A 13,900-nucleotide genomic window follows, 5' to 3' on the forward strand; every position below is an offset into this window, starting at 1 on the left:
TCATGAGGCACACTTACATTAAATGGTGATACTATGTTATGTTATGTTAGACAGGACTTGTATTGCGCACAGCTACTCCAGAAAGTGTCCCGGTGCGTGCCCAGAAGTGATTAGAAGAGAAGGAGAAAGTTATATAAAAAGCAAGGTCTTCAGTCTCTTTCTGAAAAACCTTAGGGTCACTTAGAGCACGCAAATCCACAGGGAGTTGGTTTCAGGCTACGGCACCCATACGTGAAAGGGAGCTGCCACCAATCCTCAACTTACAAAACCTGGGGACGCCTTCCATAAGCTTGGTAGATGAGCGTAACTGCCGAGCCGGAGCATAAAACCTGGATCTTGTTCTCGGATAGGCTGGGCCATGTCCATAGAGAGCGGCGTGAACAGTTAACAGAGATTTAAACCTCACCCTCTCTATCACTGGCAACCAATGGAGGCCATGGTGGTGTTACCCAACGCTTTTCCACTTTGAGAGGTCCAGTACTAATCTAGCCGAAGCATTCGGAACGACCAGGATTTTCTTCAAAAGGGAACAAGGCAGACCAACATACAGCGTGTTGGCTTAATCAATGCGGGATGTGATCAAGGGCTGGGTGACAGTTTTCTTTGCTGTAATGGGGAGCAGCAGTAGGATTTTTTCAGTGCCCTCAGAATATCAAAGCATATTCCAGATAATGTTTTAATCTGAGGGCCAAAGCACAACTTTTCATCGAACCAGATGCCCAAGTTCTTAGAAGGCCCCCCATGGGGTTAAGGCAGGGGAGACTCTCATGCCAAAAGGCGAGCCAATACTGCGAAGGGAAGCTACCAAATAAGAGGATCTCTGTTTTGTCCTCATTACACTTCAGTTGGGCTACTTATAGCCACTGAAAGATTGCGTTCCGGCAAGTTTCAGCATAGGTACAACTGGACTCACTTTTATTCCAGGAGAAAAGGAGCTGAGTTTCATCAGCATAGAAGATGACTTTGTCTCCAAGTTCATCTGCTAGCTGGATGAGGGTGGATACGTACATATTAAAGAGTAGGTGACTCAATACAGAGCATTGAAGGGAAATTGTTTACAAAGTGTATCAGTTAGATGCGGTCTGTGGGCTGGGGCCGGTGGCTCTGTGGACGTGCATCCAACAAAGGGATCTATGCTTGACCCACGTGGTCAAAGGCTCACATCCAGGTGGGTGCACTTAGCATTTTCTCCTTTTAAGTTCTGGTGCAACAATGAAGAATTGTTACCAATTCCTTAAAATATACACAGGGTTGGCTCTGGCTCTGGCTCCACTTAAAGGAATATTAACCTCTCACCTCATACTATTAGTGAGTGACCAGATTTTGAAAACCAAAAACAAAGAGAAAATAGGACTGCAATTTTGCATCAACAGAAGGGCTAAAGAGGCTTAACTGACATCAATCAGACATAATAGAAAATGAGTCACTAAGGGTACTCTAGTATGAATGTTACATACTGTCATCTGTGTTTGTTAAATTGCTTTGCTTGAGTCTACTAACTAATTCTGTACTGTAACAAAGTTCAGTCGACCCTCTTTGAAAACCGGTACCTGTGGTAAATTTACTAAAATTAGCCATGACATGTAGTGAACTACTTGGAATGTGCCAGCAAATCTAGGATGCCTGGTCATTCTATCCTTTTGGCTGAGTAAAATCTACAAGAGTTCACTCAGTCACTTTTAGACCCATACTGCGTCAAAACCCTGCGCCTGCTTGAAGCAGGTGTAAGGATTGACGCAGCATTAACAAGATAGGGTCCCCAGAGCATTGCTGGAGCTGCGTCACACTTGTGACACAACTCCAGCAATGCGCCCCCTTTATGGCACAGATGCGTGACGCATCTGTGCCGTTTTTGTCCCATGGTGTGCCGCATTGTAAATGCGGCACATCCATGCTGGCGGAGGCATGGCGCACAATAACTGGCACATCCCTGCTGATATGCTGGGATGCGCCAAGTTATTGTAAATCTGGCTCTAAGGATTTATTTATTGCCATTAGGTTTGTCGTTGTACATCAGGACAGTCGTGTGTTTTTTACCAAGTCATATTGCATATGCTCAAGAAACATACTGTTTACTTTATTCACAGTTTAAGTTGTTTACTGTCTGAAGAGTACTCCTATCCTGAGCCCCAGGCAGAGTCAGTCACACATGCTCATGGGTACTGAAATAGTATCATACAGTGAGGTTACATCTACTCATACATACTCACCTTGGAACTATAAAGAAAAGGAACATTATTTCTTTTCTTTCAACTATTACATTGGTAGCTCATGGCACAAAGTTGCACATCCTTACAGCTGTTCCCTGGGGTAATAGAAGTAGTGCAGTTATTTCATATGCCTGATATGAGTGTTTCCCATATTGGTAAGCGTGTGTGTTGCTCTCACATCATTATTTCTTGCTACCCATTGATGTGTTTGGAATAGCTGTCTAGACAGTCACTTCCAATATGCATGGAACGTGATGAGGCACTCCCATATGTGGATGAGGTATAAAGGGCAGTGCATTTTTTCCACTGAAGTTTGAATCACTATATGTAAATGAATAACAATTGAGTTTTAAAGAAGAATAGTTATATGCCACATATCACATAACACAATTTTGTGAACACATGCCAACATTCATATACAGCTCATTGTCATTCATAATGAGGTGTACGGTTACACTTTCTACAACTCCCAGCCTGCCCAGCGACCCGGATCCACTCCAGCGGGGTCATCGCGCCCTGAGGCGCTAGAAAAGCGCTGCTCCCTCGGCAGAGCGGGTGTCCTGACCTTGAAGAGGAGACTTCTACGCTGCTGGTCGTCCCAGACTCGACCTTTCTTCCTGCTTTGCTGTGCCCGGTCTCCCTCCCGCCGCCGCTGTTGTCACCTTAGCGGCCGCCGAGAGGAGGGAGACTACAACTCCCAGCCTGCCCAGCGACCCGGATCCACTCCAGCGGGGTCATCGCGCCCTGAGGCGCTAGAAAAGCGCTGCTCCCTCCGCGTCGCGGGACGCGAGCGGGACGCCCGGACGAAGCCCGGACAAAGGGCGGGCCGTCTGAGGCCATCCGAGGCTGGACAAGGTTGGGTTGGGCCCGTTACTCTGCTAAAAAACCTGATTCTAGGAGGTGAGCCTGTGTTATAGCTGGGGGTTATTTATTGAATTGTTGCCTCTTGAAGCACCTGTTTATCCTGTGCTTATGAAAAGCATCGTCTGTTAGTGAATAATGCCCGGCAAAAAAGCTATCCCCTGCAAAAAACACTATGGACAACTATATCTTTCAGGTAGTTGCCAAAATTAATAGTGACAGGAGATCTTCGCTTGGCCTGAGTTCACCGTCTGCCCTGGGTTCACCAACTTCGCCGGCTTCAGCTTTTGCCGAATCCACGGAGCAACCTACCTCCTGCTGTCCACCTGTAAGTGAATCTGACCAAGCTGATATCGCTGTAATGAACCGGTCGGTCCTGATTGAGTTAGACAGCGAGAGTGAGGTGGAGACGGAGCAACAACTACCCGAGGACAAAGCCCCCACTCCGGTGCCCGCTCCACGATCTACCAGAGGGGCTAAAAAGCCACAGCCACAGCCGAAACGTTTTGGGCTCAGATCAAGCCGCAAAAAGATTGCATCGCCCCCTAGCAAATCAGCAAGGGAAGAAGATGTCACTCTGGATGACGTTTCTATGTCTCTTACTAGTGGTCAATTTAAGAACTTACTGAGTATGTTAGACACTAAGATAAAGGACATTGTTAATCCGCTGTTAGGTAGAATTGATAAACTTACTAAGGAAGTGAATCGCCTTGGGGGTTTGCTGAATCAAACTTTATCTGAAGTAGGCAAACTACCAGATGCTGTTTCTAGTAGGGTTGAGTCCAGTAAGGTCTCTTCTTCTTTGGTGGGGGGCGGGGCTTCTTCACTACCAGTTCCTCCGGTGGCTCCCTTGATATCCATTTTGGATAGTGCAGAGAATAAAGATGTTCCCTCGGATGCATCCTCCGCCCCAGAATCTGCAAATGGCTCGGTAGAGTTGATAGTTGAGGCCTCTCCATTGGTCTTGGTTTTAGCCAATGTCCCTCTTTTGCAGTCTGGTCAGGAAGAATCTACCTCATCCCTATTGTCTAAAGCACTTTATTGGTTAACAAATAACATGGTAATAACTCCTAGGGGTAGGCACCAATTGGCTGACGAAATAGTAAAGGCTAGAAGGGTGAGATGGATAGGTAATAGTACAAAGAAGTTTATGGGTGACTGCGTCATCCTACATTTTTCTGACCCAGAGGTTTTGGCCAATATTCTACCCAACCTTCTACCTCCGCAGCGGAGATCGACTGAAATCATTCCACTCACCCTAGACTTTTTCTATCAGTGTAGTGGGAGGGTCTCTAATAAAACAATGCTAAAAACTAAGTGGAACGTTGTCCCAACAAAAGGGCGGAGGGAAGTGAGGCAACCAGAGAGGAGTCTAAATCTAGAGAATAGATTTTCAGCACTATCCAATCTTGATGCCTGTGATTGACTCTCTATAAATCTAAGTCAAGTACCACTAGCAAATGGGGATCAAAATTCGGATAGCTTATCTACCCAGAATGTTAATTGCCTTACCAATGATTTGTCAAATAACTTGGTTGTCCAACCAGAGGGTGAGGCCTGTGTACTAAATTCTTTTTCTGGATTACGCCAGGGTCGTTTGTCTGGAGTTGCTAACCTACTCTGCTGGAATATAGCTGGTCTGACATCCAAGCTCGATTGTGGGGACTGGCTTGGCTTTGTTACCCAATTTGATATTTGTATATTCCAGGAAACTTGGGCCTGCGACCCTGTCTTTGTATTAAGCTATCTGAATTTCTATGTGCCAGCTGTCAAGGGTCCGAAAGGTAGACCTATGGGGGGGCTTACTATCTGGATTCGACAAGCAATAAATTTCTCAGTTAAAAATATAGCTACTGGACACAATGATATCCAGCTTATTAGGATTTCAAATGACAGTACAGGGTCACTTGATATTTACAATGTTTATATTAGAAGTTCCAAAGGTCGGTCTGAAACATTACTAACCTTGGCCGACCTCATCGAGGAGCACTCCGTTAAAAATAACATTGTTATAGCAGGAGACCTTAATAGGACGTTTGAGCCATTGGTTGTGGGTGATGCTTTCACTGGTGCTGATGAGGATTCCTTCTGGGGCATCCCTGAATTACAACTGAAACCAGTCTCCCGTTGGACAGAGGACATTATAGCTATTAATGCACTGTGTCTTGAAAAAGGCTTGAGAGCTATGAACGGGAGAACAGCTGGGGATAGAATTGGCTCACCAACATTCGACAATGGGAGGCACAAAAGTCGAATTGACTATGTGATCTGCAGTTTGCATTTGTGGCCTGCCCTTTGTGATATGGAAGTCATCATAAGATCTGAGAGTGACCATAACCCCCTAAGTGTGACTCACAAATGGTGGCCTGCTGAATCAAACACTAGCTGTATGAATGAATTCGTCCCTCCGCCCATTGTCCCCGAGAACAATATGCGTAGGCTACGTTGGGACACTGTAGCGAGAAATCAGCAGGATATTGATATTATTAATAGTGAAACTGATCAAGCCATTCTAGCTATGGAACTGGCTAATGCCTCTCCTAAGGATCTGGGTGAAGTGGTCAAAATACACGATACCCTCTTTGGTAAGATCAAGGCGCATTTTCTAAGACCTGATAAACATAAGGGGGTTACTACCAGAAAAGATGCTAGATGGTATAACTCTGATTGTAGGAAGGCAAGACTAGACCTTGGCCGGGCAATCAAGAAGCGAGACTGTGCGTCTGTTTCTCTAGCTAGGAAAGAATATAAAGTATGCATTGCTAAAGCTAAGAAGGATTGGGACGAGCAACACTGGTGCAAACTGAAAATGGCCAGTGACAGGAAGGATTCCAGAGTATTCTGGAATATTGTAAAATGGGGTTCTGAGAGAGCTGAAGCGTCACCAAGTAATAACGTCTCACAGGAGGCATGGGTTGAATTCTTTAGTTTGCAATACACTCTTAATACCCGGGTCTCAGTTGATGACAGTATAGCTATGAAGTTTTTTGAAGATGACAATTTTACTTTTAAAGAGATTATGTCTGCAATCTGTACAGTAAAGCGCGGGCGAGCTCCTGGACAAGATGGAGTACCCGCTGATATATTCTTAAATGATAGTGAACGCTGGAGCAAATATATACATTTGCTTATAAACTCAATTGCCCAAGGAGCAGATGTCCCTGATTCATGGAGGGGTGCAGTTATTATCCCCGTGTATAAGAAGGGGGACCGAGCTCAGCCCTGTAACTATAGGCCTATTAGCCTTATTGACACTGTGCAAAAAATCGTGGGTCGCGTGGTGGTCAATAGGCTTCTCGACTGGGCTGAGGATTTTAATATTCTATCTCCATTCCAAGCAGGTTTTAGAAGGGCAACAAGCACGATCGATCAAGTGTTTCGCTTCCAATTATTGCAGTGGAAAACCGTGGTTCTGGGGGGGTGTAGCCTGTTTGCGGCATTTGTCGACTTGCGGGCTGCATTCGACCTGGTCCCACGTGCAAAACTGTGGCAGGTCTTGCATAGCTTGGGGGTTTCGGATGAGTTGCTAACCCTGATACTGCGCCTCCACGAGTCTAACTATGCAAAAATTCAGTGGGGCGGCCACGGGATGGTCACTCCTGATTTCCGTGTTGAAAAAGGGGTCAGACAAGGGTGCTCAATGGCTCCTACTCTATTTACATTGTTTATAAACGGGGTAGTTTCTCGATTGGTAACTGCGAATGTTGATGCTCCTTCTCTTGCTGGACTAAAAATCCCCATACTAATGTTTGCGGATGACACGCTAATTCTATCAAAAACCCCTAGTGGACTACAGCGTGCTCTGACAATTTTTGAGAACTTTTGTGGGGAACATGGACTGGAGGTGAATACTACGAAAACTAAACTAATGAGCTTCAAGCCGCAGCGTAGCTTTAAGTCCAAAATTATGATGAGTGGAGGGCCTTTAGAGTTAGTTAAATCATTCACATACCTAGGTATCCAAATAACTGATGACCATAGGTGGAGCCAGCATATAAATATTGCTATTTTGCGACACAAACAAATAGCTGGCACAATTAATTCTGAACACAGGAAATCGCTAACCAAACCTGTTAAACCAGCCTTATTGGTATATGAAGCAAAGGCTATTGGGTCTGCACTTTACGGCGCTGAAATGTGGGGCTTTGAAAATCTTACTTCTCTGCAAGCCTCTGAAAATAAATTCTTAAGAACTCTTACCGGTACACCTAAAAGTACTCCGTTGTTGCCTCTCCGATACGATCTAGGAAGGAAACAAATCAAGGACTTGGCCAGATTACGCCCGATCTTGTATTGGCGCAGACTCTGGACCACTCCTGAGCTCTCACATTATGCCGCGGGTTTTGTGGATGTGATCAAAGCTGATGGCTTTCACAAGATAAGCTGGCTTAAATCATTGAAATCTATATTGTTTGAGCTGGGGTTGAGTTCTTTATGGCAGGACCCTGCTGGGACATCTTTCCCTTCTAAGCGTGTCTTAAAAGATATTTTTTGGGAATGGATTGCTACTAAAACTTTAAATGCTTCAAGTTCTGGGTCCATGTCTTCGCATTTTCTTGAAGCTAAAATGTATCCAGTCTTGGAACCATATTGGGATACCATCTCCAAACCAGGTGACAGGAAGCTCCTATTCCAACTGAGAGCTGGTGCACTTCCTATAAAAATATTGACAGCTAAATGGGGTTCAGGTGGGAGTAGCACCTGCCCAGCTTGTGGGTTGGGGGATGAGTCTCTGGGTCACTTTCTGTTTTCATGCGGATCATATGCTATCCCAAGACGAGTATGGTTAGCTCCTATGTGCAGGAACCTTGGGACATCAAGTAGTTCAGTAGTTATGCGAATTATTTGTACGACTCAAGTTTCTTGGATCCTGATAGCTACAGCAAAATACCTGGGTTGGGCATGGATGCTCAGGCAGAGACTGCTAGTTAAATAACTATTCTCTGCCCGATAATTTAGACAGAGACTGCTAGTTAAATAACTATTCTCTGTGTGACAAATTAGCCCTCATGAATTTGACATTACTGCTTTTTATCTATCATGGACCATGTATCAAGATAGAGACTGCTAGTTAATCAACTATTCTCTGTCCTGATAATTGTTTTTTTTTTTGCATTTGTATAATTGCTTTTAGACTCCAGCGTTTCTCATCTTGGAAAGTATTTTTATCAAATGTTTTAATTCTTCTTTTAACTGAATGAATTTTTTTATGTAATCTATGTGTTGCGTCATTGTGCTGGATTGTAAATTTAATCTGTTTTTAAATTCTTGTGTATAATATGCTTTTATGAGTAACAACTCGAATAAAGCACTTTTTGACTTGACTTGGTTACACTTTCATTTAATTCTATCGGTTTTTGTTGGGAAAAACAACAACAACACATATTTACCCTGGAATTGTATAATAAGGGAAAGCTATTACTTTTCTTTGCCCAGTTTACTCAGAGAGCTCCAAGCTAGTGCAAAGTGGCAAGCATTGTGTAGAGTCGAGGATTGCTGGCATTGAAAGGGTGTCGGCTCAGAGTTGCTACACAAAGGCAATGGATGAATTCACTCTGAACATTGACAGTCTTGATAAAGCTTTCATTTATAGATCTTTCAGATCTATTGTGAAAACAGCGTTCAGAATAAAACCTACAGATCTGCCTGTACCATCATGTCTTAGGTTATGTCATCACACTTGCATCCAAGATTGTATGTGTAGATGACACCCTTTCCCCAGTATTAATCAAGTGATAGTCTTTTCGAGTTTCTATCCAACAACTATAGGCTATTTACCTACCTTTCAATAAGGTTGAGTCAGGGTCACAAGTTATATCTGCATGAATGAGAATCACACAAACAAATGATTCATGGAGATTCCCAAATGATCGCCTAATGCCCCAGCTCTAGCATGAATAAACTTAACAGTAGCGTTGCTGAAAATATTAAGTAATCTTTCATTCAGGGCTGGTTGGGATTTTAGCAGTGCTTTCACAGATTTCTACAGTGAACACCCCTCACCTAAGCAGTGGGATCATTTGTGCTTCTTGGATCACTTTAGCATGAGGGATGTTTCATGGATGTTAGACATGTGAGGATGGAGTGTTTCTGGGGCTGTGTAGTACATTATGCAATTACTAGTTCAGTTATTTAATTGACAGATATGGTGTTTATGATGTTAGGCATCACTGTAAGGTTGGAGTTGGGTTGGAGAGCTGTGTTGTGTAGAAAATTAATATCTGTTCTAATCTTTTAAACTTATTTAGAAAGACTGCTGGGGTTAGTTTTTAGATTTATTATCAATAGGATGCACAACACTGCAGTTTCACAAATTTACTCTAACTGAATGTATCAAAAAACTAACCACTATAGAAAGGAAAGTTTTTCAATCTGTGCTACTATCTTATTATAATTCTTTGTGAAGCAATATGTTATCAACGAAAAAGAGGGTGTCTTTGGTTTGGTTGAATATCCGAGCGACAGATGATATTGCAAGGTAGGATGTAGGTTAGAAAGGGGGGGATAGTTGGTCTGATGTGACTGTGACTTATCACAACCTACTGTGATTTTGGGAAACATTCTGTGGCATCAAATTCAGCTAATGGAAATGTACTAGTTTCAGGCATTATTATAGGAGGATTTCACAGAAAAGTTAGTTGCTGGGTTGGTGCATCATATAAAAGCAATCCGATGCATACTTGAATACCACTTTACCTTCACTCATACCCATTCTGGTGTGGCTTCAATTACTAAAATATTTATCTCACTGTTTATCATTTCAATCACAGGTCATAGCACTAACACCCTCCTTTCCATCCCACGGCAGGTCATCGTGTGTGTTTGGGGGAGCAGCTGGCTAAGACTGTCGTCTTCCTCTTCTTCGCCAACCTTCTCCGGGCCTACACATTTCAGCTCCCTGAAGGAGTGAAACAAGCTAGCATGGAATACACTTTGAGGTCCACAGTGAAACCCCTACCATTTAAAATATGTGCAGTGGCACGCTAGATAGTGTCACCTTATACACAATGTGTATGTATAGAATATGAAATTATGATACTAAACATTAGATAGAGTAGAGCCTTAGTTATTTAAGACCAAAGTATGAGGAATATTCATAATCAGAAATTATAATCTCAATAGGGAGACGTGTGTCATTTAATTATTAGGGTCCTCTGTTTTTGTGTATAAATTCAGCTAATCTTGGAAATGAGAATGGAACTGTGCATTTGCAATTACGTACTTATTCTGATTATTATGAGTTTGAAAAAAGGTTGAGAAAAGGAACAATGATACAACAGGTAGTTTGTTGTAAACACATCCATGCAATCTGATATCTTGAGTGAAATTAATAGGCCTGTATTTTCTATTCCTAATTTAGCTACGGATTCTTTAGTGATAAGGATACAAAAATCAACGAGAATGTGTGTGGCAGTTTGTCATGTGTTCCTACAAGTGAATAAAGCAGATGCCATTGACCTTTGATTATTTATCTATTTATTGGTATGTATTTATTTAATAATATATTTATTTGTTTCACCAAACATGGGTGAGAGAAGTTTGAACATTAATGAGTTACATGAGAACAGGTCATTTTACACAGGATTTCTGGGGTGATGTACACATGTTATATTACAAGGGTTGTATAGCAAAACTAATATCCTCATGTGTGGTTCTAGCAGTGAAAGCATAGAACCTACACAATTACTTAGGGGCTTATTAAAAAGCCCCTTGCGCCACTCTTACGTCACTTTTCCCATGTTAAAAATAACGCAAACGTGTCTCAAGGGGCTTGGAAATCTGCCCCTTAGTGACCAAAGCGAGGGTGGCCTTGAACTTAGAAATCAACTTGAAAAAATCCAGTTTTTCAGCAATTTGTAAAACTTATGATGATCCTTCCCTAAGCTTAGGGCAAGTCGCAGACCATCCCAAGCATGTGTGTCCTTGTATGGGAGAACACAGCCACCCTCTATTGGACTCTTAAACTTGGGAATCAGCACAAGGGGATTTGTGGATCACACAGATAAGCAAGATCTTTGCAAACTTAACTTGACTGAATGGCAACCAATACGTATGAAACCCCATTCCTTTCTGCACAGGCCATCATGAACTTCGAAACTACCCATTCCTTAATTTGTAGCCGGTAGAGTACCTTGCTCCGAGTTAAACCTTGGGTTATGTTTAATTGACCATGGAATTTCTAAGATGTTATGTTATGTTATGTTATTTATTCTTGTAGAGCGCACGGTTACCCTGGGGTGTCCTGGCGCTAGATGCTGACAACCTGAGAGGCAAAATAGATTTATTGGGAAAAGAGCAGAGTTTTCAAACCCTTGCGAAAGGACAAGAGGTCCGGAGCATTTCTAAGCATAAAGGGTAGGTCATTCCATGCTCTGGATGCACAGACAGTGAAACCTCGGCCTCCCTATTTTTTTTTTTAAAAAGAGGCCGCTTGTACTTGCTTAGCACCTAAGGATCTTAGGTTTCTGCCTGGAATATACCATTGCAGCTTACGCTTGAGTAACTCTGGGCCTATTCCATTAGCTGCTTTAAAAACAGTGCACAGAGCTTTAAAGCGGATTCTCAATCTCACTGGAAGCCAGTGTAGTTCCTTCAGTTGTCTTCTGACCGAAACAAACTCAGGGGTTCCAGTCAGCATTCTTGTCGCTGCATTCTGGACCAGTTGAAGCCTGTTTAAATGTTGTTCTTGAGCATTAAGGTATAGGCAGTTACAATAGTCCAGGTGTGACAGTATAAGAGCTGTCACTACTGTCCTCAAGTTGTTCTTAGTAAGGAAGGCCTTGATCTTCCTAATTACCCTTAAAACCATAAAACAGGCTGAGGACACCATGCTAACTTGGTCTCCCATTGTAAGCTTAGTGTCCATCCGAACCCCCAGATTCTTAGCTTTCCTAACGGGTTCACGGCATTTCCCAAGGTCCTCAGGCCACCACTCTGGGGTCCAGACTTGAGGGTTATTTCCAAATTTCAAGACCTCGGTCTTGGAGGAATTTAATTTTAGGCAATTGGAAGACATCCAGGTTGATATTGCACTCATGCATTCATAAAAACGAGACCAAGTCTCCTTTTCGTCTCCCTCTGTCAACGATAACACAATCTGGGTGTCATCAGCGTAGGAGGTAAGCTGAAAGCCAAAGGACCTAATCACTTCTGCCAGTGGTGTCACATAAATGTTAAATAAAGTAGGGCTAAGTGACGAGCCCTTTGACACCCCACAAGGAAGAGTAAAAGGTTCTGAGGCCATCCCATCAAAAACAACAGTCTACAACCTGTTGGATAGAAAGGACTGTATGAGCTGCCATGCCGACCTTTTAATGCCAACTTCCGACAACCGCTCCATCAATATTTCGTGATGAACCATGTCGAAAGCCACGGACAGATCCAAAAGGACAAGTACGGCCTGTCCTACTCTATCCCTATCCACTGCTTCTCGAATTTCCTCTGTGGATTTTAGCAGAGCCAGCTCAGTGCTTTGATAGGCTCTAAAGCCATATTGTGATATATCCAAAGAGTTATTGAGATGGATAAAAGCACTGAGTTGGGTATTCATGACCTTTTCCAATATCTTGGCCGGAAAAGGGAGCCTAGAGATTGGTCTGTAGTTGTTTGGGTACTTAGGGTCCAGATTCTTCTTCTTTAAAAGAGGTAGTACAGATGCTTCTTTCCATACACCTGGGAATACACCGGCAGTCATAATAGCATTCAGCAGCGGGGTTAATGCTGTACTTATAGTATCAGGGATTTGTTTAATTATCCGTACCGGACATGGATCATGGAGTGCTCCAGATTTAATCATATTAAGAGTTTTGAGCGTATCTTTCCTATCCAAGGGTGTAAAGGAGTTGAATGATAGTAAGGATCCACCGTCTCCTGTATCCATAGCTTTAGTGCTAGTTTGATTTTTAGTGATCGTCTTGGAGAAGGATGAAAAAATGCTGTCAATTTTTTGTTTAAAAAAACCTGCTATTTCATTGCAGAGTTCAGGGTGGCCATGATTTTTAGCAGTAGTAGGGGTAGATAATTTAATAATAGTTTTAAAAAGTTCTTTGGCATCAGATTAAGCCATCTCAATTTGACTTGAGTAATAATCCTTCTCTACTGCTACCAGTAGGTGTTTATAGTCCGTGATGCAGATTTTATATTTTATCTTGGCCTCTTCATTATAGTGTTTACGCCACGCCCTTTCAGATTGTTTACACGCCAATTTCTTGGCCTTAAGTTCATCTGAATACCAAGGAGCAGTGGGTGAAACTCGTTTAGGGATCCATTTTTTATGGGAATTAAAGCATCACAGGCCTTAGTTAGCCAATTATTGTACATCTCTGTCGCCTCATCCACATCCGAGGGAAGATTCACCAATGAATTTAGGAGATAGCTTTCAAAAGTCACAGTGTCTAATTTCGCCCAGGCCCTAGTAGCGACCTCGTGGGTTGGTTTTATAGTAATTGGGTGGACCCAATGATTATCCCATTCAAACTGAATGGAACAGTGGTCTGACCACGGAACCGGGTAGACTGAAATCTTCCCTATGTCCTTGTTGTTAGAAAAAATGCCATCCAGTGTATGGCCTTTCTCATGAGTGGGATACTCCACCAGTTGTGTAAGACCTCCAGCCTCCATAATTTGCTCTAACCGGATCGTGTCAGGATTAGTGGGATCTTCAAGATAGAAATTAAAGTCACCCAACACAAAATAGGATTCTAGACTCATTCCTTCTTCAAATAATGACCCCACAGAGTCGCGTAAATGTTAAACTCTAGAGCTTCACAGCTCAGATTAGAAACAGGAACCAAGTTCAATGAGAGCGATTTGTGGTAGATAATTGCAAG

At 42.8% G+C, this 13,900-nt stretch overlaps 1 protein-coding gene across 1 annotated transcript in view; it reads left to right on the forward strand.

Annotated features, from left to right (window-relative positions):
- Window positions 1–10,542, forward strand: part of LOC147684118 (cytochrome P450 2J5-like) — an 82,321-nt gene extending 71,779 nt beyond the window's left edge. Inside the window, exon 9 of the mRNA XM_086944488.1 lies at window positions 9,880–10,542. Coding sequence (XP_086800614.1) covers window positions 9,880–10,058 — 179 coding nt within the window. The 3' untranslated portion in view covers window positions 10,059–10,542. The remainder of the gene's footprint in view (window positions 1–9,879) is intronic.
- The last annotated feature ends 3,358 nt before the right edge of the window (window positions 10,543–13,900 follow it).

Source organism: Lissotriton vulgaris, chromosome 11 (assembly GCF_964263255.1).
Source record: "Lissotriton vulgaris chromosome 11, aLisVul1.2, whole genome shotgun sequence".
In the NCBI taxonomy this organism is placed as follows: Eukaryota; Metazoa; Chordata; class Amphibia; order Caudata; family Salamandridae; genus Lissotriton; species Lissotriton vulgaris.